General features: G+C 52.3%; 1 protein-coding gene and 1 long non-coding RNA gene across 3 annotated transcripts; both read right to left on the bottom strand.

Annotated features, from left to right (window-relative positions):
* Positions 1 to 2225: 2225 nt before the first annotated feature.
* On the bottom strand, positions 2226 to 20653 carry LOC112548235. The gene is made up of 3 exons (XR_003092054.1): positions 20534 to 20653; positions 11637 to 11749; positions 2226 to 2255 (listed from the first exon to the last, which is right to left on the bottom strand). It is a non-coding gene; the product is annotated as an uncharacterized LOC112548235 (long non-coding RNA).
* Positions 20654 to 22097: 1444 nt separating this feature from the next.
* PHLDA3 (pleckstrin homology like domain family A member 3) lies at positions 22098 to 27024 on the bottom strand. Of its 2 annotated transcripts, none has more exons than XM_025193328.1 (2): positions 25999 to 27024; positions 22098 to 22906 (listed from the first exon to the last, which is right to left on the bottom strand). In XM_025193328.1, the coding sequence occupies exons 1-2, from the start codon at positions 26348 to 26350 to the stop codon at positions 22881 to 22883; spliced, it is 378 nt and encodes a 125-aa protein (XP_025049113.1). In that variant the 5' UTR covers positions 26351 to 27024; the 3' UTR covers positions 22098 to 22880. The 2 variants fall into 2 exon arrangements, with proteins under 2 accessions (XP_025049113.1, XP_006036953.1); XM_006036891.3 differs by having other exon boundaries at positions 22098 to 23837; positions 25999 to 27013.
* Positions 27025 to 27207: the final 183 nt, after the last annotated feature.

The raw sequence follows: 27207 nt of genomic DNA on the forward strand, positions 1-27207 counted from the left end.
AACTCTGGTTCAGCATAGAAGAACTGCATGCAATGTAAGCCTTGTAGCAAGAGCTTTGAATTAGAGAGGAGGTGCTCCCTGACAGTAGAGCCCTATTGCTAACCCTAGGCAGGCAGGCAGGCTTTTATATTCCTGAATCTAAATCTGAAAGTCCCTCCCCACAACTCTTGCTTAGCAGTGGCCTAACAATTAGCTCTTTCTACTAATTCCTACCTCACTTGCTAGAACAGTCGTGAAGGGAGACATTGCCCCTGGGCACAGCCACACTGGCCTGTGCATCCAGTCAGCTCTCACTTAAGTCCCAGGGCTACAGCTGATCACATTTTCAAAAAAGAAGGGATCTGTTCAGAGAAGGTGACTTCAATAAAACATGTTTTTGCACAAAAATACTGATCTCAACACATTTTATATTTTCCGATCAGGAGCATCAAAATACAAATCTTGCTGAGCACTGACACTTTCAAACCAAACCTTTTCCATTTTGGAAGTCTGATACGTTTATGGCGTGAAAGGAGAATTGAGCCCAGAGGGTTACTCCCGATTTGCACCGAAGACAAGTCCTATAGACTTCCCGGGTGGTCCAGGCGAAAGTATGAGCCCTTAGAAGGTACTGGTCTCCACTTTGCCCAGGGTGGGTCAGCCCCTGTCAGTGTCAATCAACTTTTAGGGACAGATTTATCTAAACTGCCTTCCCTTTGGCAGCCAGGAATCCAGTCTTGCAAAAAGCACCTGCCAGAGCCAGGAGATTGTGAGTTCCCTGTGCTGACCCAACAGCTGGTCTCAGGTTGGATTGAGCTCCTGATGAGGCCAGAAAATTACCATTTTTAGGGAGCCCTTCCCCTGTCTGGATGGGGACTACTGGACCTGTGACAGCTGAATTGCGGACTGGATTTATGTGCCCCTGGGACAGATTCCCCAGCTGTCCTTAGAGATGGTATGCACTCACTAAAGCACCAGCTCCTCAGATTCGGTTTCTATTGTAGAAGCCAGCCTCACCTGCAAACAGCAAACTCCTTAACCTCAGCTAGCTAGAAGCCCCTAAGCACGCACAAACACACCGCTACATACACACACACACACACACACACGCACTGCAGACATACACTCATAATGCAAACCACACACAAAGCACTCATGTATGAACACACGTGCCCACACGCACAACATGCCCACATAATGCAAACCGGACCTATTCACAGCACGACACAAAGGTATTACACACTTGAATAACACACAAGTATAATTGGACTCTCAAAGGTGCATCATGAAGCAATTCCCACTCTGAGCACTACAGGCTTTTAAAGGATACGGCAGTCAGCTAGTCCCTGGGGCAGGATCTCACATGAGATCCACCGGCTGGACAGGCAGATGCCTCCTCAGATACCAACCTGAAAGGCTTTGTGGCCAAAGCAGGGCAGATATGTCAAGTGGGAAGAGACAGATGGCTTAAGCAGTAAGTCCCCAAACCCCGCACTGCTCACCCCACTATATCAGCCCCTCCCTTGGATCATGAGGGACACTGGATCAGCTCCAGAGTGTGTACTGGGAAGCAGCTGCATCCTCTCACTGGCAGATGAAGCAGAAGCTGAAGGTGCATTTGGTTAAACCACAAGGTGCATTAGTATATCAGCCCTCGCAGCCAAGTCAGGCTCCAGCTGGACACCGGGGTCAACACTCTCCAAGCCAGAAGCTGAAGTCCCATTTGCCAGTGCTCAGAAACCTCGTTGAAAGTGAAGGAGATTTAGGCTCCAAAGTTCCCCAGGGCCTTTGGAAAATGCTGCTGCTAGACCTCCAGGGCTTCTATGAGCTAAAGCAGCAGGGACTGGCTGTGACAAGAGAGGCACATGCTGCTTTCCTGAGAGCCAGATAAATGTTGTTGAAGCAAAAACCAACAGCTACCAAATGCATTTTATAGAAGACACGGTCCCCATGAAGCATCTCACTACCAGCTTCCCCAGACAGGCAGGCAGAGTCAGGTATTCCCATGTTACCTGCCATCCTGATGTCTAGATACCCTACTACTTCTTAGATAACAGCACTCCAACTCCCATGCTGACAGGCACCCACAGAACTAGTTTGCCTAAAGTTAGTAGAATCAGATCCTACTGATAAATCAGCAAACAGCAAAAAAAACCCCAAACAAACAAAAAACCCCCCCATAAAACTTCTTCCTGGGCCTGGGGAACATGGCAGTGTCTTACCTAGTGCAGTCCAGGCAGGGGGGAGGTGGTGGCTGGAGGCTGGAGGGCTGCAGACTGTGAGGGGATGGGAAGGGAGGACAGTATTAATTCCAAGCCTGACTGCAAGTGGTCAGTAAAAATAGAACAGGCACATATACCCCTTTTAAACACCCCCCTCGCTGTATATAACCGTGCATGCTACGCACACGGCAGATGCAGCTGACACATGTGGGGCATGACCATACCACAAAGTCACACTGCACACATATTTTGCATGCCACTTATGCATGCTACACACACCCTGCACACATGCATGTGATACAGATGCTGCATGTATACAGGCACACTAAACAGATATGCTATCTCCATGCAGTGCACACATTATATATATAGTTAGTCACCAAGCCTCATACAAAGACAACATGTACATGTGTGTGCATGCATGCATATACACACACTTTCTTCCAACGCAAGTACTTTACAAATGGATACACCGAGACAGATTTGCCATTGTGCTAATACATCCATGGAATAGCATCAGTGCACAACTTCTCTCTCTCTCTCTCACACACACACACACACACACACACACACACACACACACACACACACAGTTTGAACAGCCATTCAGTTTTAAAATGACCAATAGCATCTTTTCTTACAGGGACCCAGTGGGAATTGCTGGAGTACCCCCTGAAGGACAGGCCATCTTAAAAGCAACTGGAAGTGAGATGGGTCCAAGGCCCAAGTGTATAAACACATCATTGTAGCTATGCTGACATACGTAAGCACAGCCATTGACAAAGGCACAAAGCATGTGCGCATATACATATTTACACAAGTACACATGGCACATACACACAGCACACATGCCCATCCATTGGATACTCATAGACACACAATTTAAACTCATACCATATGCACACTGTATGTTCACATAGACATACACACAATACAGATGCACATACTACAGCCTCCCCTCCCCAACAGGTACATGATACACAAGCACACACTAACATGAATACACATTACACATTTCTATAGAGAACTATGCTACATGTGTTGACCCTGTATACACTCATACACATCTACTACATACTTATACACACATGGCACATCAGTGGGTATGCATGCTGATGCATTTGTCTTTGTATTTAGACAGACAGAGCTTAACAGCCATGATGAATGACTTAGACCAACAGATAGGGTGGCCATCATAGAGGACAGTCCAGTTGTCCTCTAGTGATATGAAACTCAATGCCTTTATGTCCTCTATTTTTCTCCTGAAGAGAAGAATAGAGGACATAAAGGCATAGGGTTTCATATCAATAGCGGACAGAGTAGGAGAAAACCGAAATGTCCTCTATGATGGCCACCCTACCGACAGACAAATTGAACAGGGATTTGTCTGAGCCCCAGACTCTGAATCCTACTTTCCCTGCTCAGAAGGAATTCAGGCCTCCTTGCCTCCATGCACCTGCTTAGCCCAAGTGGTTGCAAAATCTCCAAAGGGAGAAGCCAAGAGGAGAAGCCTAATTTCAGAGAAGAATGGCTCTTCCACCCGAACATACCTCACTGCAAGCAGCATCGATGGGCACAGGAAATGCAGAGCAATCTCTCCATAGCAGAGGCACTTGCAGGGGGTTGAAGCGCACTGGCAGAGCTGAGGCAGGTGAGGGAGGACCAGCAGGCAGGGATGAGTGGTGTTTTACAGTGGTCAAGATTGAGGTGCCTGGCCAGAGCTCTGCAGAGATCCCACGAGAGGAACAGCAGGGGTGTGGACACAGGTCAGAGCACAGGTCTGTCAGCAGAGCAACGTGAGGCACCTGAACTGGAAGAGTAGGGGCTGCAGGGCAGGACTACGGGGCACTGGCTGGATGGGCGTCCAGGACTGGGAGAGCAGGGGTCTGGGTCAGGAGCAAGGGACAAAGGCAGAGCTGGGTGAGGGGCCAGGAGGTGGGATAGTGGTGGCTGAGTCACAACTTGCCTGCTCTGCCTCCAGTGTTGTCAAGTCTCACGAGAAAAAAAAGTGGCACTACCTTTAAAAACAAGCCCAACCCATTTCAAAGAGAGGGAAGTGGGGGTGCTTATCAACCCATGACTCTCGAAAAATTAAAGGGACTTTAAAAAAACCAAACAAGCCCAATTCTGCTTATTATAAGCAGACATGGCAATACTGTCTGCCTCCTTACCTGAAGCCAGTGCCTCTCAGCCTCCAACAGCTTTTTAGATCAAATTAACCACAAACTTATGCAGCAAAAAGCAGTGCCAGGGCCTGACTGTGCTGCCCTCAGTAACATCCTTGCTGTCCACCCCAAAGGCTTGGAGGGGTGGGGGTGCTGCGAGAATTGGGACCAGGGTTGCACCTGTTGGCCTGTGTATTTTTAGGGCAGACCTTATGAGCAAACAATTTGGAGACCACAGCCCAGCAAGGACAATGCCTGGAATTTTAATCCCCGCGGCTATTATGGTAACTCCAGGACACTTGGCTGTGGGCACGAGGCAGGCTATGCCCATTGTTGGGGGGAAACAGCAGCTGAGAGCAGAGGGAGCCTGCCGTCCTCCCCTCTTCTGAGCTCAAGGGTTGGAGGCTTACCAGGGTAGAGAAAACTCCCATGCCCCCCTGACCGCACTATGTCATCCCCAAGGACCAGGGGTCAGATCTGCACCCTCCTGTACACTGGGAAAAGTCTACATGCCTCTGATTAATGCCATCAGAGGAGCTGATGTTAAATTGGCAGCAATGGTTCACAGAAAGCTCCTCTATAGTCTAGGCCCTGCAGCTGTCGATGCACGCCAGTCTCGCTTGGGACTTGGGAAAAGGTAAAGTCCACCAGCTCCTCTCTCCTGTCCCATGGCTCTACCGCATGGGCTGGCCCCAGGAGTGGGCCACGTCACAACAGCAAGTGCTCCAGGGCCCCACCCTCCATCAGCCCCATTGCTAGACTGTCAAAGGAGGGAGGCGGTTGCCAGCCTGTGTGAGTCAGCCCTGCCCCAAAAGCTGAGCCATGTGCCCCTGGGGTCAATGGGATTGCTGTATATTTATACCAATATAACTAGGAGCAGATTTAATCTTGGGTTGGGCTCTAATCCCACTGAGTCTTAGGCAGGGGCAATGCCTGCTGCTGGATACAGAAGTGATCCTGATATGCTGCTAGCTCCCAGCTGTAGACATGGCCTGGATAGCCCCTCCATAGGGCTCCCTGCCCCTGCTGGACACCACGGGGCCCGTCTTCACTTTCCTTTCTGGGGATCCTTTTTTCCTACTTCACACCACTTTCTTGTCATTTTCTCCACCCATCCCCAGCGGCTCCATCCTGCTACAACGAAGTAATGTCCTTCTCTGAAACCCGCCTAAAAACTGAGTGATCCTGCAGAATATGCCAAAAAGCCTAAGGAATCACAAGGGAACGAGGAGGCCTCATTCCTCGTTCCCATCTGACAATCCCAACCCAAAGACCGGGGACAAAACTCATGAGCCAGACTGTGGAACAAACTCCAAGGGGTGATAGTCTGCAGCATCTTCCTGTTCCCCAGAGCCTCACCCTGGGGAGCAAGGATGAGAGAGTGCCGGCACTTCCACAAAGGGCAAGGCAAGCCGCAGCCTCACAGTTAGGGTTGCCACCAGCCTGAGAGAGATAAAGAGTGGAACTTGGAGAAGGTCCCAGGTTTCCCCATGTGGTGTGGAGGTGGGTCCCAGATCCCCAGGCAGGTGGTTGGCAAAGGAAATTCACTTTCCACAAGCTGACCCAGAAGTTCAGGTCCCAAGTGCCCCATTTTGTTTAGACCGTGTCTCTCACAGGCTGGGGCAGGGATTCAACCAGAGCCCCGGATGAAGCAGTTTGCTCCCAGGAGCTGCCCAAGCAGGGAAGCCCCTCGCGTGACCACATACCTCCCCATTGTGCCCTCTGGTCAAATCCCTGCCCCAACCCTGAGAAATACTCTTTCTCACGCCATTCCCTGCTGTCCTGAACAAGGCTCTGTGCCAGAGCTCCAGGCCCACTCTCACATGTGGGAACAGCAAAAAATCTTTCCGGGAATCCCTGCTGCATCCAGCCCTGGGGAGTACACCCTTTTCAAAGCATTTGGTAAGGTGCTCTTATGTACTGTGTTGCAATGCTGCAAACAGCAAGGGCCATACCGCTGCCCATCAGGGAGTGCTGCTTGCTAGGACATTAAGGCCAGAGCAGCAAATGTGCCCAGATCCCATCACAGGCCTTGCATGTGACTCACAAGCAAGGAGTGTTATACCTGGCCCACTTGAACCTTTATAAAGCAAAAAAGGGCCAGGCAAAAGTGTGCCTTCAGCTGCTGGCCGGTCAGTAGCTGTCCCCTCATCCCATACCACCAAGGATTGTTTTCAGAACACAAGATAGCCAAAATTAGCTGGTGACAGGCAGGATGCACCCCCCTCTCCTCCCCCCACTACCCTGGGGCCCATCTCCCAGTGCAGTGACCCAGCCAGGCCCAGCCCAGCAAAGCACTTAGAGGCATCATGTGTTCCCTTCTCAGATTTCCTCTTTTGTTGAGCTTGAAAAGGGAGGAGAAATGGGGGGGACACAGCAAGGAGATGTGATGATAGCACCCATGGAAATTCAAAGCGTGCTTCAAATGCAGCGAGCACTGTAGACCCCAGGCTACAGGTGGGGAAACTAAGGCACTGGGGAAGGAAGCAACTTGCCCACTGCCTCACATGGAGCCAGTGGCAGAGATGGGAAATGAAGCCAAGAGCCCTAGTACCAAAGCTACCAGGAGTGGACTCATACACTCTGGGTCTACACAAGGCGGGGAGATGTATCCACTACACAAGTCCAGTATGCATGTCATATCTTTGCCTTACAGACCTTTGCTCGGGATGCTGTCCCTTTGCCTTCCTCCGATGCACTCCACCATAAGACCAGTAGCCAGTCCCTAACTTGAAGGCCCAACTGATCCTGTTGCAAACCAGCACCGCAAAGTGCCATCCAACATCCCTGCTTTACTTGCATACGGACTCCTGTGTTATCACCTGCCTGGTGTTCCTGGTAGCCCCTTCCCAGGTCAGGAGGGCTGAGGAGAAGGCAAACAAGCTGTTTTCTTGCTTGAGATCTTCCAGGGCAGAGACTGCGGTGTCTAGGCAGGGAGCATAAAAGGAACGTGCCTGTGCCCTAACGTGGGGCCATGTGGTCAGAGGGACTCGAGCTGGGGCCAGCTACGACTGTGGCATTGCTCGGTAGCAGTGGGCAGCCAACGCTGAGCTCCTTCCCCTGGCCAGGCTCTCCGCATGGAGAATCTCTCATGACTACCTGAGCTGTGCTGTTGCTCCCCCGGTGCTTCTGGGAACCGCAACGGGCTGCCAACCGTGTAGGTAGGCCCCAGCATTTTAAATGACCTGTTCTGAAGAGCCAGTGGCCACTGGGTGCCAGCACTCCCATCACCACTAGCAGACCAGAAAGCTCTGGTGCCTAATACCACCCAGACATCTGCCTGTGCCTGGGTTGGTCTTTGAAAACCTGCCCAACAGGGCATATATGCCAGCACACCTCTTTATACCCAGGACAGAGATGGCACAGGCTTATTTTGGATATTACCAAGTTCCTAAATCAGACACGCATCCAGTTCCCACTGACATGTAGTGGGTGCCTGACTCCCCTAGGCTGCTTAGACAGCCCCACCACAATTTTTTTTTTGCTCCATGGAGCAGATCTGTGGCAGAGGGTTGTGAACCAGCTTCCTTATCCATTTCCATCCTGCCCCAGCCCCCAAACAAAGGGCTCATTTCTTTGTCCCATCTGACCTTTAAAAAGGTAGCTCACTTCCCAACAGGCCTGGGACAAACTTAGAAACAACAGCTGAGCTTTTGTTGTCTGTAAAGGGAACCTCTCCGAGATCACGCCTCAAATATGCTCCTGCCCTCCCCCAGGACCCTTCCTCAAGCTGCTTCTGCTCACATAGCCAGCTCCAACATGTCAAGGCAGATTAGACACCCGTGCCAGCTGCCCCAGCCCCCCTCGCTGTCTTGGAGAAGGGGCTGGGGCTGCATCCTCACTCTCAGCCCTTTTGTGGAGGGGCATGGGGTACAGGTGGTCGAGACCAGGAAATCATCCTCTTCACATCAGCAGGACAAAATGTATTGGGCAAAGAGATAGAGAGAGACTGGGAGTGGGAACAGGAAATGAGTAATGTGGACCAAACTTTTAGGAGACTATCCCAGCTGAACCCGGGAGCTAAAACCAGGCCCGGACCAAACCTCCACATTCACAAAGCCCAAAGCACCAGGGTTTTCTGGGTCCAGGCTCAGAACAGCTTGGCGAGGGACAGCAGTTACACATAAACTGGTTTAAGTGCTCAGAAACTGGTTTAAACCTGTAACAGAACAGAACTCTTCAGTGCACATAAACTGGTTTCAAAATGGCTGAAACTGGTTTAAGACAAACCTGGTTGAATGTAGCATCAGACTTAACTGATTTGGGTCAAACCGGTTTATAAAACTTCTGTCCCAGACCCATTCCTGGTTCAAGTTAAATCACAGTCCCCCAGCATCCCAGCATGCTCTGCTGGGCTGTGCTGTCTCCTCCAGCAGAGAAGGAGTAGGGGGAGGAAGAGGCAGGGATTATGTCCCCAGGCAAACCCCAGCTGGAGGCTGGGGCCAGGGAGGTGGGTTAAACTCCCCTGAGTATGGAGCTGCCCTGCTAAAAACTTAACGCTGGCAATGACTGTGGACTACAAATCCTGGAAGCAGGAAGAGGAAGTGGTGAGCAAACTTGCAGAGTCCTGCTGCTGTAACTCTGGACTGCAAATCCCAGAGACCTTGGGGGCAGCAGGAAGAGGAAGCGAACACACAGCCCAGGCTGGCTATATGTCAGAAAGCCCTGTTCTAGCACCCCCTGGCCTCTGGCCTGAGCCACTACATGTATGTGGCTGAATTTTCTGAATCAAACATGAATGTCTGCCCAGTTGTTTCTCAGTTTAATATCTGCAGCTTAGACTAACCTGCAATAACTGAATCGATTCAGCCTCAGGCATTTTGACAGCTGCAAGGACTAAATACAGACAATCTGTAGCCCCTTGTTCCAGCTGCTACCAGCAAAAACAAGGTATTCAACAAGGTTCAAAATCCAGGTGTTCTTCATGAAATTATAACATGAAACAGCCTTGACTCTCACCCACAAACCTCTTCTGGGCACCATTAATAGACAAAACTTTCCCCCTCAAAAGCACTGAGACTGGATATGAAGAGAATATTCCTTAAGGGGAAACACAAAAAGACTAACAGGAAGCAAATAGTAAGTCAACACCCACCCTACCATTACCTAGCTCATGCACCTTTGCCTCAATTTCCCTGCATGCTGCTATGACTGTCCAGTAGACATATGTTCCTTTGACTTCACCTTTCCTCCCCTTTCTCCTCTAGCACTTTCCCCCAACCTGTAGTTTGCTGTCAGTGGTTAGCAATAACCCCAGCTCTATCCTTCCTGGAAAGTGCTGCTTGGCTCTAGGACACTTTGTGTTCCACACTGCCTCTCTGCCATTAGCTTCAGCCACCATGCCATGTCTGCACTTGTCCACTTCAAATGTACCTGCACCCAGCCTAGTGGCTCCAGCTCCATGGGGGCTGGGCAAAGGGACCCTCATCATTGGCTTTTACTCAGCTGCTGTCCTCTAATTCTTCAGGGAAGAGCTGCCATTTCTTCTTCTGATATGCATTTCAGATACAAGGCTCCCCTACCCACACAGTTAGGGTGATTTCAGCTCTTGGATTACTGACCAAAGGGGAAGCGCACTGCAAGGGTTTCAGAATCTGCTGACTTCAGTGAAGAACTCCCCTCATCCACTACCCAAGATGCTGGAGCCAAGATTTAATTGTAATTTTATTGTGGGGTTGATCCGTGCAGTTAAGACTCTGCTATCAAGAGATACAGCCTCCCACAAGCTGAAGACCATACTCTTCTGCCACTCCTACTTACATCCTAGCCACACTGCCCTGGTGAGCAGTGGATTTATACCTGTGTGGCTAGATTCAGGGATGGGATCTGGAGATGTTGGAGTTACAGTAAGCCCAGGAGAATACTTAGGACCAGATTCAGTAAAGTGCTTAGGTACTGCAGTATCTAACCCAGGAGTGCTCTGACCACAGCTCCTGAGCAAGAATTGGCTCTTAAACTAATTGATCTCCAAAGAAAAGGTTTAGGATTTTTTATTGCCTGCACTGGGGCTGTCTTTCCTGCAGCCAGGAAGAGATCAACACATACGTCTATAATCTATAGTCTTTTCTTTTGAAGGGGATCGAGTTTGCTACCTATATATATTATTATGAATCATTGATTAACCCTGAGCCAGGTATGCCTGAGTATCATCAGCCTAATGCTTAGGTACCTGGCACCAGGTTGGGATGCAGGACCCTGACTGAACACCCGGTTCCCCATCTGGTGCATGACAAGAGCTGCCCCCTCAGCCTGAGATCCAAACACCCTGCAAGCGAAGCAGGGAGCTGCTAAGAGTTATTTCTGAGAACAGGAGTGAGTCCTATATCCTGCCTCTCAGGTACCTTGCAGCAGGCTGCAGGAAAAGTCCTCCATCCACTTGGGATCTACAGCCTGGAGCCCAGTCCTGAGGGTAAGGCACCTCTGCCTTTTCTTCCAAAGAACTCAGTAGGACTTACATGTGTCTTAAAACAGAGCAATACAAGGGGCATTAGTGGTACTTATATTCTATATTATCCCAGCAGTTACTGAACTCACCAGGAGGAAGACCTGGCTCACAGCCTTCCTCTGCCTGCAGGGATTCAACATCACCCCTCTTCCATCCCCAACGAGTGCTGTACACCATAGGCAAACAACATATGGCCTGTTGGATGCACTGTGTCCCGCTAGGACAGTCCCCCCTCACCCTAACTCTTGATTACATACCTCTCTTATTTTGAAAGATATGAAAAGCACATTGGCGAGTGCTACACAGAAAATCCTTGGTCTGCATATCTGCCTGCGTGTGTGGCTCAGTTTCCCTTTTGCACATGTGCTGCTGGCTCACAGCAAGTCTGAACAGACCCCACTCACAGCAGCGCTTCAACAGAAAGGGCACCTTGCAAGTGCACAGGGTGCTCCAGTCACTAGGCTACAGTCAGGCTTTAATTGTCTCTTTCTGACCCCCCAAATCTGCTTTTTTCTGCATAGTGACATGGGTTTGAATCTCTACAGGGTGAGAAGGAAAACATGCGTCTCCCACAACTTGGGTGAGTGCCCTGCTTACAATGCTGCCTCTGCCAGCCCTGTCTCAAAAGGAAGTGGCAGATGCCACTTTGTTTTTTGGGAAGCTTGACTCTATTGGCATGAAAACATCTGAAAACATCTTCCAGATCCAGCTCTTCCAAGGGACACAGGCAGAATAACAGCAAGGGGAGATGCTTGAAGCAGGATGTAGGCGCAACTTTGGTGCCTACCTCTAGGGATATATTTCACAGAGACCCTACCTACCTACCCCTCTTAGGCACCTCAAGTCAAGGCTGTGAGTTCTGTTCACAAATCTGCTGCTGGTTCAAGCTACATCAGATAGGTCCATTCTTTTCCCTCTCCGTGCCTCAGTTTCCCCATCTGTAAAACAGAGGTCATGATTCTGAAATTCATTTGCAAAATGCCTTCAGCTCTAGGGCACAAAGGCAAAAGGCTATATTGTTGTTGTAGCAAGACACTGGAATTTGTCACCTCCATGTCCCATCTGCTGTAGATCATGGTAACAAAATCCATGCTCATGCTGTGGCTTATAGAAGAATTAAAGGACAGAACCCTTGCTCCCTTCCCTTCCCAGAGTCCCCACCGAGAGGACCCTAGTAATGAACTTGAGCCTATGCAGGAAAAGAGCAAGTGGCAGGACATAAATCTCTCCTGAGTCCCAATACCGAATGTATGTGACATTAAATACTGCCAGCTAAATAATAATAGCAACGTTTTGTGCTGCACCCTCCAACACTTCATTTCTCTGCCCTTTGTCTACCAAGAGCACAGCATCTTTGAGGAGTAGGCTGCTGTCATCAGTAAAGCACCATCCATGCCCCTGATTGCTTTGCAAACAAGAGGGGAGGCAGAAGGCGAGGTAGAGTTGCCCTCTGTAGACTAACAACGTCGGAGAGAGAAATGGGTGAACCTCACTGAAGTGGGAACATGTAGTTTATGAAGTGAGCAGCAGAGGGCACCAGTACAGTTTATTCCAGACTGACCCGGACTGGGTGGGTCCATTGACTATGTTAGCTACAGCCAAACAAGAGGTATATGCAGCAAAGCAGAGTCTTCTTTCTAGCAAACTTTTCATGCTCGCCAAACTTCGGGGCCAACAGATTATCGCTCGAGTGCTTAGCAGGAGGACGTCACCAGCACCACAGCTTTGCTGCGAGGCCCTCTTCCTTGCAACAAGGCACCCCAGGCAAAGCTCCATCATCTCATAGCGCCTGTTGTGCTGCATAAGCCCTGCTGCATAACTGCAAGGCTCACATAGGATATTTGGTAGCGAGGCTGCTCAACTCCATCACATCAGATTTCCTTAAAGTCAGTCGTGGAAGGGAAATATAGACACTGGCCTGTGGGGGACAAATCATGCAGCATCTGCAGTATCTGAATCCCTGCTGCAGGGACTGCAGCCCTCCCCACCCCATACCCATGGCACAGGGGCGGGCAATTATTTTGGCTGGAGGGCCGCTTAATGAGTTTTGACAAGCTGTCCAGGGCCACAAGGGTAGCCCCACCCCTTGACGGGTGCCCCGCCCCTTGGTCATCATTTTAGGATGAGAAGTCCCACCCCCTAACCCCTGACCTTTGCCACTAGAAGTCCCTCCCCTTGCCCCAGAACTAATCGTTTTGGGAAGGGGGTTTGCCATCTTGGAACTGGAAAACCCCCCAAATGATACTAAAAATCAAACATTGACAATAACATATTTTAATTTTATTTAAAAAAAAAATTTTTGTCCTGATTTGTGTAGCATATATAGAGGTGATTGCATAATAGCTCAAAATGAAGTATTTTTTTATATTGTAGGGGGGTGTGGAGGAGCGGGGAGTATAGAGGGGTGCGTATGGGGCTTGTGGGGCGCTGTGCATGTGTGTGTATGTGGGGGTATGTGTGGGTGTGCATGTGGGTGGGTATGGGGGGATGTGTAGGTGTGCATGTGGGTGGGTATGGGGTTTGTGGGGTGTGTGGAGGGGGAGGGTGGCTGGGGAGGGGTGTGTGTGCGTGTGTGTAGTGGGGTAGGGTGGGTGGGTGTGTGTGCGGTGGGGTGCATGTGGGGAAGGGTGGGTGGGTACAGTGTTTGTGGGGTGTGTGATTGTGTGTGGGGGAGGGTGTCATTGTGGGGTTTACAGGGGAGGATTTGTGGGTGTGCATATGTTCATGGGAACCCCCGTGCATGCCCCCCTGAGCCAGTCAGCACCTACCCTGCGACAGCGCGCATGCCCTGAGACACCTCCCCACCAGTGCCAGCAGTGCATAGCCCCAGCACATCCCGCGCCCACTCCAGACTCAAGCCCCCCAAAGTGGATAAGCTGGAACCTGCACACAGCACTGACCTGGCCCCTCCACGCCACCCAGCTGTGGTATGTCCTGCCACCCCTGGGCACAGAGCGGGGCCAGGGTGGCTCCACAGATGGACTGCTTTTCTAGGCTCTTTCCTGCCGGCATTTCCCTGCTGCAGCCTCCCAAAGTCTGTGCAGGGCTGCCCTGCATCTCTGCTACTGTCACCGCTGTCTCTGGGCTGCCCCGCAGGGCAGCGGTGGCAGTGCAGAGCAGATGCAGGGCAGCCCCGCATGGGATCCAGGCAGCTGCAGCAGGGAATTGCTGGCAGTGGGCAGGAGAGCAGCCACTTTTTCATCCCCGCACCAAGCAACAACTTCTGTCCTGAACCACCACTGCTAAGCCTGGATGGGCAAGCCCAGAGCAGGCACAGGGTCAAGGCTGTGCAGCATGGGTCCCTGCCAATACTGTGGGGCTGGGGCCAGTGGCGGCGGCAGCTGGAAGGAGCCACCACTACCTGGGCTACCTAGGACAGTCCAGCTGTGGAGCCGCCCCAGCCCTGCTGCGTGCCCAGGGCGTGGCAGGATGCACCACAGCTGGACTGTGCCTGGGCCAGGGGACCAAGGACCCACCATGGGCTAGATAAAGACCTGTCGCAGACCAGATCCGGCCCACGGGCCATATTTTGCCCACCCCTGCCATGGCAGCAAATGGGAGGAAACGCTCTCAGCTGCCTGAGGAGACGGTATGCAGACGCTGCTCCGTGTTATTCATTGGGGCAAAAGCTGTCAGTGCTCAGCCCCTCCAAAGGCCTGCATTGCTTTCCTCTCTGGTGCCTGCTTTCTGCTCTTTTTGCAAAGCATCTTAATGAATTAATGCTGTTCCTTACTGGGGAGTTGCCATGCGAGTGGGAAAGAGGTGTGTTTGATCTGTCTGCTGCCCGGATAGCTGCTGGGGCACAAAGGAAGAGACCTACTGGGCCTACCAACCTGCCTTTGAACACCACTCAGCCACTGCATGCGCACCTCTGAAAATAATGTCAGTGCTGCTGCGAGGAGCAAGACTGATTTAGCTACAAACTAGGGGCAACTGGGGCCACCTCAGTTCTCCCAACTCCCTCCCAGCTGGGGTCCAGGAGGGCCACAGTCATCTTTCTGCTGAAGGTCCCAGCGCTGGGGAGGGGAGGGGAGGTTAAAGATGTGGACATACATCTGTCAGGACTGTAACACGTAACTTCCCTCCCTCCCATGGGGACAATGACAAAACTCAGGATCAGCAACCGGCAAGTCATAGACTGCACAGCTCCTCACCAGAGCCCCGAGCCAGCCAGGTCCCTGTGGGCAGACAAGCTGCTTATCCTCTCTGGATCGCTATACAATGCTGCAACCAGCCCCAGGATAGTGAGCCACACCTCGGTTAATAGGCAGGCGGCAGACATGCACCACAAGGGCTTTTAAGTGATTCAAGAGAAGGACTCCACCCCACGCATAAGGAAAGGAAAAATCCTTCCCTCTGGACCAGCTCCGAAAGCCCACGCAATGGCTGAAAGCAGTAGCAGGCACCGCCTGGGACATGACTTGAAATCATTAGCTCTGGGGCTGAGCTGCGTGCCACATACCCAACCAGGCAGCAGCAAGCCAGCTCCAGCTCTGTTAACTCCAGCCATGTGATGAGGGAGGAAGCACCCAGCATGGATTTCCCATGCTGTCCAGTTTGGTAGCCTGAGAGCCCAGTGCATCCCCTCCGAGTACAGCACTGATGTGGGGATAGGACCAAGATTGCTGAAGGCAAGATGGGATCCCCCAGAGTCCTCCCTCTGTGCCCAGGGAAGGGTTAAACCCTTAGCAATGTCTGGCAAGGGATGGGGTGCAGCTGTCTGTGTGGGTGGGAGATTTATGATCTAGCAGCTGACTCACAGAAAAGCTCCCACAGGGGAGAGGGGAAGGAGGGAGAGAGCAAAAGTTTAGCCTTGTTTTCTTTAGACAAAATCCAAAAAGCACCCAGTGAGATCCTCCCCCCTCTGTGCTCTGGGGGCTCCAAGCCAGACATGGGGCCAGACCGTCAGCTGAAGCAAACCGACTGTTGAAGCTAAGGCAGCAACAATGATGTACAGCAGCAGAGACTCAGACCCAAGCAGGCTCCTCTCAGGTCCCAGTCTGTCCTCCCTCCAGAATGGGGACCCACTGGGGCTGTTTCTGCAGCGTAGGGGGGAATCTGGGGCTCTGGGATGGCTCAGTGGAGAAGCCTCCTGCCAGCTGCTGCCTCTCCAGGGGAGGTAGGATGGGGGCAGCTACTGCTGGCCAGGACTGCATCTGCAGGAGTCAAGCATGGACGCAGTGAAGGGCCTGACCATGCTGTCATGCGCATCCATCTTCCACCAGTAGATTCAATGGGACTGTCCTGAGCTGCACCAGGAGTGAGAGGAGAACTGACCCTAGGGCCATTCCTTCTGATTTCCAGCAGCATCAGTGAGAGAGGAAACAGGCCCAGAGTTTCTAGGTCTTTCGGGTTGCACAGGAAGCCCTGCAGCTGTGACCCCTCTCACACTCATGCCCAAGTCTGCACGTAACACCGTGTCCATCCCCCTGGTTTTCTATCAAGGCAGCTCCTCCAGTGCTATGAGTGGTGGTTTTCCTTCTGAATCTCTCTGTTCCTGGTGGCTCAGACACATCCCAAAGACCCTTTGAATCTCTGCATCATAATCCTCACCCACCTGACACAAACTGCACCAGTCCATGCCCCTACTGTGAACCCTGGATTAACTCCCTCTAGAGCTCTTTGCCTCCTCTAAAGCTTTCCCCCCCGCCAAGCCTGGTGAATCCATCAAGCCTGCAACTGGAACCAGTACCTCAGTGGGATTAAGACAGACCCAGTGAGTTCTTTTTGTTTCCAGCTGCCTGCGAGTACCCTCACTGTGCACACTTACGGGTTGGGTTGAAAATCATGCAGAGTTTTTTGCTTTGTTTTTTTTAAAGAAATAATGAGCATTCCTGTGTGTTCTGATATCCAAGCCTGCAGGGTCCCACTCCGATCCTGTTTATCAGCTTTTCTTCATCAGGGGCTGAAACTCGTTTTTCCATGCGAGGCTGTGACTCTTGCCAAGTCCCCTGATGGCAGGCGTTGGGGCTTGAAGACCATCAGCAATCCGGCTTGCAATAAAATCACAAGTTGGCCGAAGTGCCAGAATGCTCCCGACGCTCCCAGCCCTGCAGTATCCCTCCCGGGCTGCCACAAAATGGGGGCACCTGCAGAGCTGTCATGAACCAGCTGCTCCCCATCCATGCCCCACCAGATTTCCTCTCTGTGCATTAGTGCCAAGGGATAACATGGCCTTTCCAAAATGCCATTTGGCACATGGCCTCCTGGGGGTCATTGCTAGCTCTTAACACAGCACTGGAGCTTGTGTGTAGTTCTGACCTGACCTGCCAACTCCTCTCTGCCAATGCACAGCTGTTCTTACCGCTCTGCGGCAACCAAACATGTCAGAAGGCTCCAAATAAAGGGTCACGGATGGTGAGGAGGGCAAAAGGAAAGGATCTGAGGGAAGTCTGCATGTGTGAGCATGTGTGCACATGTCTCTGTACGTATGGTGTCCCTGTGTGTGCACAGATTCATAGAGAAGTCGGGCTGGAAGGGACCTCCAGAGATCATCTAGTCCAACCCCCTGCATGAGGCAGGATCACCCCTATCCAAACCATCCTATTCAATGCATAATCTGAACTCTACTGTCAACCCTGACACCATACAGACCTAACACCCTAGCCCGTTACAGATAAAGCAGGGGAACCACGGCAGCCAACTTTTGTGAAATGTTGTCAATATATGCTCAAGAGATTCTGGCTAGGGGGTCATGCCCCCCACTACAGAGAAAGGCAAAACCCCCTCGGTCCATACTGATCTGACCATAGGGTAAAATTTCTTCCTGACCCCAAACATGGTGCTCTGACCTTGAGTGGAAGGGCAAGACCCTCTGGCCAGGAACCTCCAGCTTTGATCCCAGCAGGAGCATTGGCACACCCCAGTCCAAATCCCCAGCCTTAGCTGTAGCCAACACCCATTGCCTTTAAGGGAGGCTTAGAAACACCCAAACATGTTAGCAGAAAGGTGGGCAGGGGCAACCAGCAAAGCCCAGAAGCATGGGAAATACCCATGGTAGATCACAGGCATAGACAGCTATGTTGACATCATCCACAACCACCAAGCGATTGTCCAATCTTTTCCTGAACACCTCCAGCGACGCACATGCAGGATGTGTTCCTACGTGTGTGTATTTATATCCGTGTGAGTGTGTGTGTGGCATCCCTGCGTGTGTGTGCATGCATATGTACAGTGCCCCTATGTGTATGTGCAAAGAAGGCAGGTGATTCACAGTGCAGTGGGGATTTGTCATGCCATTCATGCGGCCAGTGATAAGAGGAGTCGCATGTAAGGGCAAGTCTGGCAGAGGCAGAGCTCCAGGCCCTGCCCAGGGATGTGGCCATGATCTGACTGTGACCAGCTCTGCTGTTTACCAGCTTTGTGCTCATGCAGGCTCTCACTGACCTTCCCTCTGGCAATTTCATGAAAAATTCAGCCTGCAGAGGCCAAAAGTAAAACGATCATAGCTTCCCACCCACTCCAACTGTGCCCAGAATGTGCTGGGAGATTAACTGCTCCTCTCCTGCATTCACCTCACTGTTAACCAGCTTTGTTCTCGGTCCCTGGCAGAATTGCGTCTGCTCAGAAATACTAAGGGTGTGTATTGAGTATGACAGGCCTCAGCAAGCTGCGGGGAGGACACTGAGGGCTAGGAAACCATAGGGACTGCAGATCACAACCGAGGGGAATCAGCAGACCTGGGGTGGGGGTGTGAGACCACGGCTGGAAGAGCAGGGGGCTGCACAGAGAGTCTACCATGTGTTTCATCTCTAGGTTGGGATTCTGGTACAGAGTTCATTTGCTTTTCTTTCTTACTTTTTCCCTGTTATTACTCTTTTTTCCCCCCTTGTCCCTGCTGCCTGTCTCTGCCTTGGACCCTTTTTCAGTCCCTGGAGCATCTTTCTCTTGCTCTATGAAGAAGCAGCTGGGAAGATGAGGGGTTACCAGCCTCCAAGGCTGGGGGTGCTACTTGAGCCTTTCCCACTGGTGGGAAACATGGTAGCAAACTGCCCACAAGAAGTGCAGACCCACGACTTGTGATGCCACATCTGGTCATAGTCTGATGGCCCTTCAGTTTCCCAGAGTGACTTCCTGCCCAGGAGGCAGCTATTGGGAAGCAGGGGACTGCATCATATTTGCACTAGGTTGGGGCCCCTCTGTTTGAGGAATCCCTTCCCAGTTGGGTGTTTCATAGACCAGGGTGTCAAATGTGCCAGCCATGGGCCAGATGTGGCCTGTGGAGCTACATGATCTATTCCATGGGTCCCTGGAGTGACTACATGCACCAGCACTAGTCCTGCAGCTGCATCACATGCACTGCAGGCACCATGGTGGGCCGCGCGGGGGGGGAGGAAGGGGGAAGAGGTGGGGAGTATCAGTCTAGGATACCACATGCAGCCCATGCCCCACACCCCCTGTCCTATGCCATCTGCATAGCCAGTCCAGCCCAACACTGCATGCAGCACGCACCAATCTCAGAGCTTGCCATGCACGTGGCCCCCTGGACTGGCTCACTGGGGCACACGCTGGACTGGGGATCCAGGGCACGGGCTCTACATGGTGCCCAAGAAAGTGCATTTAAGTGGGAGGTCATGCTGCTCTTGTTACTATGGCCCTGAGCTGGTTTGAGGTATTGCCCCATATCACAGACAGACGTGCAAATAAACCCTTGGATATCTATCTGTTTGCATCATTGCACAGGCTTAGGGAGAGTAAGAATTCACACTTATATGGGGTGGGACATCTCAGTATTGCAATTTAGGAGTTGGGCCCCCAAACCATCAGGGATTAGCTTAAAAATCATGAGCTGTTCTACAGAATAACCCACCATAGAGCAATGCTATTTTGCCTTCCAGTTTCAGAGTCTTCAGGGTCCCACTAGGTTCATAATCTTGAACACTGCTCTGCAGCCCAGTGACTGGATAATGACTCTTTTCAAATCAGGCCTCTCTCACTCAATCCCATGACTCTAGGACCTGGAGCTTTTGCAAACAACACCCAATACTAAGACACATGATAGACTCTTGTGAGCGGGGATGTGGCATCTGTTACAGCAGCTCTATTAGCATGAATAGATGCAGGATTTTAAAAAGGAGAGGGAGTTTTGTGGCAGTCATGTCCACCTGCACTGCTCTCTGGCCTCTGTTGCACCTCTTTTTTCCCCTGCCTGCCACCTTCAGTGTTGAATATTATGGATAACAATTGGGAGGCTACCTTTAAAAGCTGGAGTAGCCTCCTAGATGCTTTTCCTCTTTAGCACAGTCCTCTAGACATAGCTGCCCTAAGCCCAGTCCTCTGGGACTGTTCAACTCTCAACCCAGTCCCCTGGGATTATTTACCCTCAGCACAGTCATCCAGGGCATGCCTCCCCCTTTAACACGGTTTCTCCAGGGCATCTTCCCCCTCCATATAGGCCTCTTCTTGTCAGCCCTTCCTCAGCCCCTCTTCTTTTAGGGTTACCCTGGGCTCACACACTTGTCATCAGCTACCCTGTTCTAGATAAATGCAATGCTTTCCAACTCAGAGCACCCTAGTGGCCCCCTCTCACCCCTTCATAGCCACCCTATACCACACAGCTGCCAATAAGTGCTTCACTTGGATCCTAGGATTTGCCCTTCCCTAAGGCTCTTCCCCATAGGGTGGGGTTGGTCTTTCCCTGAGGCTCTTCCCCAATAGCTCAGGGTTTCTTGCCTGCTGGCTGGCACAAGGCCAGCAGCTCCCATGCCTTCTGGGTTACTCACAAGATACCGTTCAGTCCCATAGTCTCCAATGCTTACAAGACCAGCTTCACAAAAGCTTTCCAAGAGCACCTTTCTGAGCCTGAATACCCTCTCCAGCTCAGGAGCCAGGCTTGTGGTGCTCTAGACTCCACCCCCATGCAGTCCTGTGCCCAGGGGTTTCTCATTAGCTCCCTTCTGCTGCCTGACTGTTTGCAGGTGGCACCAACTCAGCTGCCAACGATCTTACAGCTACATAATGCTGCTTTCACTGCCTCTTAAAGTAGCAGGGGCTACAAGCCTCCTGTTACATGAGCCACACCTGGCTTCTGACTCATTTAAAGACATCTGAAGAGACAATAGCTTATTCTCTGAGCGGAGGCACTGTGAGTTGATTAACTGCGCAGGCACATCTGGAAGGTTTGTGTCTTGTGGCCCTTGGCTGCATCAAGATCTTAGCTGGTGACTAGAAGAGTTAGGAAGTTTGCACACGTGCACATGCACCCCCAGGGGCTGACCTGAAGTTAGCATCCATTGCCTTGCTCCTGGTGTGCGTGGGATACTACCACAGACATCCAGATTGCATGGCCCTTAGTCAGCAGCTTCCCCAGCTCCAGGCACTCCTTAGCACTTAGGGAAGTTCTGCTCCTGCACATGGTGAACCCTCTCTGCCTGCCAGGTTCAACAGTACAATGGAGTTTGGAAAGCAGTCCTGCAAAGTCTGAGATTTTAGCACATCACAATGCAAAGGAAAAAACGCACCCCAGAACCCCAGATCGAAAGACCCCTGAGCCTCACATCATTTAGCCCCAGAACAGGATCCACATTTTGTGCTTCTGCCCCAACATGTCCTTATGGGCATGGAGGCAGGACAGAGAAATCCTGTGTGAATCACAAGCAGACACCCTCTCTGGGAAATAATCTGATTTCCTAAGCCAGGGGTTGAAAGGGCACCTCTTTTTCCTTCTAGCTTGGAGATCATCATACCCATTCTCCCACCAGGCTGCGCGCAGCATGCAGACAGGCTGCTGGGGACATAATAAGAACAGGCAAGAAGCATGGCCTTTGCATTACACCACCCTTGAGAGGGCCTGTTGCACTTCTCAGGGCTCAGCATGAACTTTGGCTTTGTTCAGGGTTTGCATGGAGTTCATGGCCCTGAGATTCTGGTTTAGATGAACCCAAGGATGCTCAAGTGATGCTGACCAGGGAGTTCAGGGAAACCAAGTAAAACTAAGTTTCACAGGTGTTTGAAGCAAGCCAGCAATCTCATGCTCAGACATGGTCACACCCGAAGTCTGGGTCCCAAGCTGGTAGGACCAGTCCAATGCTTTCCTTCGGTCCATGATAGCGTCTGGGATCTGGAACTGAGCCCCAGTCAGGTCTCACCTCCCTCAAAAGGTCAGGCAACATTTAGATCTAGGGGGTTGTTCAGAGCTAAGAAGCTGCATGCGAACATTAGCCCTGGGTCAGGACTATCCCAGAACTGGAAAGAGGTTCAGTTGTGGCACCCTTTTCCAGAAAGCTTTTCTGAGAGGCTCCCTATAGCATCCTGCCCAAAACAGACCTCAGCATTTCACGTGCTTGATTTCCACTCTCATTGATTACTTTATTGTGTTAAAAAAAGAAAAGCAACAGTCTCTGATGCCTTTCCCCCCCACCCAAGGCTTACAGACAAAGAGCAGGGAAGCTGGAGGAGGGGAGGCTGCCTTTCAGAGTGTGAAGGCTGCCACATCTTCCCGGCTGTCAGACAAGAGAGTGCAGAACATCAGCATCACCTGATGGACTTGCAGCCAGGGTCAGGTGCAGGCTTCAATCCCTGCTGTCCCATAAACTTCTTCCGTGGCCTGGGCCTTATGAATGCATCTGTCCATGCCAAGTTCTGCACTGCTCCTGTGTGCATGGGAGGCGTACGGTTAAGATGCTGACTATGGTCCTAGTTCCTGCAGAATCTGTGGATGCTTCCAGGTGGCTCCGCAAGAGGCAGAGGTGTCCAAAGAATAGGAATGCACTGACCAGTTACCCTGCTTCCTGAAACTTTTGCAGGGAGAGTTACCAAGTGGTTCCTGAGCCCTCAGTCAGGTCCTTTCCTTCTTAGAGACAAATGTCACTCCAAAAGCTCTCCTTAGAAGGCCTTTTGGTCCCATGTCCCAGAAGTTTCTTTCAGGTGGACATTCTCCAAGCGTCTCATGCCAAAAGCCTCCTCCAGCTGTTCGTGGGCACCTGGTCACTCGGGTTGGGGAGGCAAAGACAGCTGGACGTACTGCCAGTCACATCACTCCCCTGTGTGCCATTGGCTGAAAAGCTGGTGGGCTTTAGCCACACTAACACAATAGGCTTGGATGGACCTTCCTGACATAGCTGGAGGGCATCAGCAGAGCAGGACATTTGGGGAACCTGGGTGCAAGACATAAAGGGGCTGTAGGTTGAGTCTGAGGGGCACAAGCAGAGCTGGGTGCATGGGAGGATGTCACAGCATCTCACCGCACCAAGTTTGACTGTCCTCTCTGCAGAAACTTTACTCCTGTTTTGTTCAGCACAGGCCTGCACAAAATGACAAAGCAAAGCACTGTGCAGCAGGAAGGGCTGCACAGTGAGAAATGGGCTGCGGTACAGAGTGCAGGGAGCGGGACGCTGTCTTTTGCAGAGGAAAGGCACCTGCACCTGTCTGGCCACTGTCCTGAACTGTTAGCAGTGAAAATGACACGTCCCGACACGAGTGAAAGTCTGACACCAGGGACTGTGAGCCAAGCGCAACGACAGCAGGGCTGGGCTGGGGGACAGGTTCCCAACCCAGCCCCAGCCACAGTGAGTCCATGCTAGCTTTCTGCCAGATGGAACAATCCTGATTGGGATTTTGTGGTCATGTTTGGCTCTGATCCCCCAGCGGACCCCTTTCCTGTGTCTCCAGCAAGCCCTCAAGTGGTCAGTCAACCTGTAGGCCTGTGCCAAGCTGTAGTGCCATTGTTATTAGCCCAGCAAAAAGGCAGCTATGTATTTCACTGGATCCCAGGGGCATGGCGAAGGGGTCCAGTCTGTCCATCAGCCACTAACCCAGGCCCTTGGAAAATGGAGCAGTACAGCATGGGAGGAGGTTGGTCCCAGGGGTCAGTGCTGTGGCACGTGTGCTCTGGGCTCCTTGGGCCTTCAGCCCTAAAATGCCACTGTCCCTCTCTATGTGCGATAGTATCAGCCAGACCCTGCTGTCACTTGCAGCCAGAGATCCCATTCTCCTTGTTGGCTGGGGAACTGACAGCCATCCCTGTACTGCTGTTTGGTCCCTCCACGTCCGTGGCATGGCAGTCGGGGCCTGTGTCATACTGGAATGCTGCCAAAGACAAAGCACGAGTTAGTGAGGGAGACCACCCGGCACAGGAAGAGGGGCTGGCAGCTAGCAAGGGGCCCAGCGCAGACCTAGAATAGACAGGCAAGACCCTGGTGACCTGTGTGCAGATCTACCTGGCCTAGGAGGGCATTCAGAGGACAAGGGAGCTGAGAGCAAGTCACATAGCAATATTTCAAAGGCCAGGGCAGAATCTACAGGTTTGAGTTATCCCTGGCAGGGGAGATACCATGATGATGGTTTCGGTCCAGGTGTTTTACTGACCTGGCAGAGGAGATCTCCTTCTTCTCAGCCTTGAATGACTCAGTGTAGTTAGAGGGTGAAGACCTGTCCCTTGCACTGTGGGCAGGCTGCCCCCATGTGAGAGTCTACAATGCCTCTAATGTGAAGATCTCAGCTACGCAATTTATGGTGATGGAGGATTGCTCTCGGGTTTTCCCTTTAGCTTGCTCCGTCAGCCTTTTGGACAGGGGGCAAGTGAGACTACGGGGTATCTGAACTCTAAGACCCCTGGGCTTGGGGCTTGCACATAGGATGCCTGCCATGGACTTGGGAGTATTCAAAGCCCCAGGCTGAAAAGTCTGGGAGAGAGGACACTTGTTAGTGGTAGCACCACGTGGACTTGAACAATTGAGATCTGCCCAGTTGATAGGATTCATACCTGATTTGGCTGATGTGGCCCGAGAAACGGAATTTCAAAAAGAAAAGGAAAAAGAAAATTTGAGTTATTCCTGGTCAGGGCCAGTCCCCAGAACAGCAGGGGACCAAAGGTGGCCCCATGTGCAGAGGGACAGTAGCAGAGCCAGAACCAGGGGATCTAGTATCCCCCCGGGCAAAGGAAGCACTGAAGATCCCACGGACATTTCCTAGCTCCTGCATCACAGAGCGCTCTGTGACAGTAGCAGCATTGTGGTCACCGCCTGCCACATCCCAAGGCCCACGGTATGCTGGGAATTGCACTCTCATACTGGGGATGCTTTGATATCATGTGAGCCCACAGATGTGTGCAGACCTTTTCCTACTTTCTAGGCTGAGAGACTAGCTCCATAGCCCTGGCCTCAAAGATCAGGGGAGCACAAGCAGTGTCAAGGGAATCGGTTAGCTGTCCGGTGCATGTGCTGGAGCCTGCTGCCCCCCCATCCCTCTGCACGCCAACCCCCACACCTTGGGCCTGCTCCAGACAAGACCTCTGGGGTTTCCAGGCACTTGCCCACGTACCCAAGAGACAGGCAGCTGGTCTGAACTGGGAGTGGGGAGCTCAGTGCACCATAGCATTGAAAGGGCTCATCTACCAGCAGGGATGGGTCACCCAGGGACATGGAGTCATGCTGTGGGCTGCAGCCACTTGTGAACATGAGCTGCCCGGTACAGTGAGTAGGGGGTGGATGAGCTCAGGGAAGGTTTCTCTGCCCATAAGCAAACCCTGCAGAAGGCCGGTGAGATCAGGACAGACACCAACATTTTGTGCCCACCCCCATCTCCTCTCCAGAGGCAATACCACCATGGTGGGACCATCCTGCCAGGACAGGCTGCCACGGCACTGAACAGCACCGAGGCAAGAAAACCTCGGAGAGGTCAAACCCCAACTGGCCTTATTTAAACACATGGCACAGGCCCTTAAAGAGAGGAGTGGGCTGTGGTCAGAGGCTCCCAGGAAATCAGGGGCCATTAAGGGAAAAGGAGGGGAGATAGGAGACTTGGCAGAAATTCGGCTTGACAGCAGCCACGCCGGAGGACAGGTAAAAGCATCAGAAACACTGCCCTGCCCCAGCCGGAGTCCCCGCATCTCCTGTTTGAACTGAAGGAGCAGCAGGTGGCAGCTGTAGTAGGTGATTATCCTGCAGCACAACATGCCCTAGAAGGGGATGTGGCTTGGACTGGGCCCTTGGGGGTTGCATTGAATCATTATCCAGGAAAGCGTAATTCCTGGGGGGATGCAAGTCAAGGCAATGAAGTGAAGTGCTCTGAGCACTTTCCTTTGCTAGATTCACCCAGCAACCATTGGTGGGGGAGTGAATACTGATCCAGCGGTGCCCATGGCAAGGATCATGCCCCTACCCTCTTCTGCCCTCTCTATCCACCTGGCTCATGGGTTCTCACCCTGTGCCCCTCACCTCAGCATAGGACCCTGGCAAGCCCACGTTACCTGCTCTGCAGTTGTGTCTGGCCCGGACCATCTGGATGGCCTGCTGGTTCTTGAAGCGGACCAGGCCCATGGTGATCTCCGCGTTCCAGCCCGGGTCCTCCTGGGGGCAGCGGAAGTCAATCTCACCCCCGTCCTCCATCACCACCGTGAAGTAGACGTGCCGCTCCTTCCACTCCACGCACTCCACCGCCTTCATGCGGGCGAAGCTCAGCTTCTTGCAGCGCGAGCCCTTGGGCTCAGAGAGCCGCAACCCCTCCTCGGTCAGGAGGCAGCGCTTCCTCTTCCAGAGCTGCAGCAGCCCCCCACTGCGCTTCTCCACCAGCCCCTCCTTCAGCACGTTTTCCGGTGTCATGGCTGGCAGCGCCCCGGGGAATCACGGTGCCCTTCACTGGCCCAGAGGGCATTGCCTGGGTCGATTGCCAGCACCTCTAATCACAGCCCCAGCATGCAGGATCCCTTCTCCAGAGGAGTCTGGTCTGCCTGGCCAAAGAGTTCACCCTGCTCTTGCTCTGGGATGGTTCCTTGGCTTTTAAAGGGTGGAAGCAATTAGATGCCACATGCTCCCTCTGATCCCCTATCGCTCAGATCTCCCTCTCTGTCTCCTGCCCGCCCCATGCAGGGTGTGTGATCCCAGTTGCGGTTCTGCCCAGGATATGTCGCTACATGCCCAGTCTCTCTCCTCCAGCTGCCTTTCCCATCCCACTTGCATTCCTTTCCTGCTCGGCCTCGCCCCAGCTGCCTGACAGACACCATTCACGCCCAAGCACAAGCCGGGCTGGGCTGGGAGGCAGTGCTGGGCTGGGACAGGGGAGTGGGGGGAAGGCTTCTGCGCGCAGCTGGGATTCATTCACAAAATTGGCAAGGTGCTGGCAGCTGGGAGGGAGCAGCTCCCTGCAAAACAGCCCCACTTTGATTGGTGCCTTCTGGGCAGGCTCAGCTTTCCTGGCTGCCACATCGATGACCCTGGGCTGCTAGGCAACTGCAACATCTGCTGGCTGGGCACCCACAGGCTCTGCCCCATGGCGCTGCAAAGCCAAAACTGAACCTTTCAAACAAGCACTGCGCAATCCCTCTGCCCAGCACGACTCCAGGCACGATGCTGTCAGCCCTATGGCAGTGCCTGGTGGGTTCAAGGCCTCTTCTGCATGGTAGCTGTGCCCATTGTATAGGCCTGATGCGCTGGGGCTCACCTATTTCACCCTCTGACAC

This window comes from Alligator sinensis, unplaced genomic scaffold (assembly GCF_000455745.1).
Source record: "Alligator sinensis unplaced genomic scaffold, ASM45574v1 scaffold1382_1, whole genome shotgun sequence".
In the NCBI taxonomy this organism is placed as follows: domain Eukaryota; kingdom Metazoa; phylum Chordata; order Crocodylia; family Alligatoridae; genus Alligator; species Alligator sinensis.

Excerpts from the sequence above, each read along its gene's own strand:
- PHLDA3 (XM_006036891.3), bottom strand. The coding sequence starts at position 26,350 with ATGACACCGGAAAACGTGCTGAAGGAGGGGCTGGTGGAGAAGCGCAGT. Across the intron at positions 23,838-25,998 it reads CAGACACAACTGCAGAGCAG|CATTCCAGTATGACACAGGC; the intron begins GTAACGTGGGCT and ends TGTCTTTGGCAG.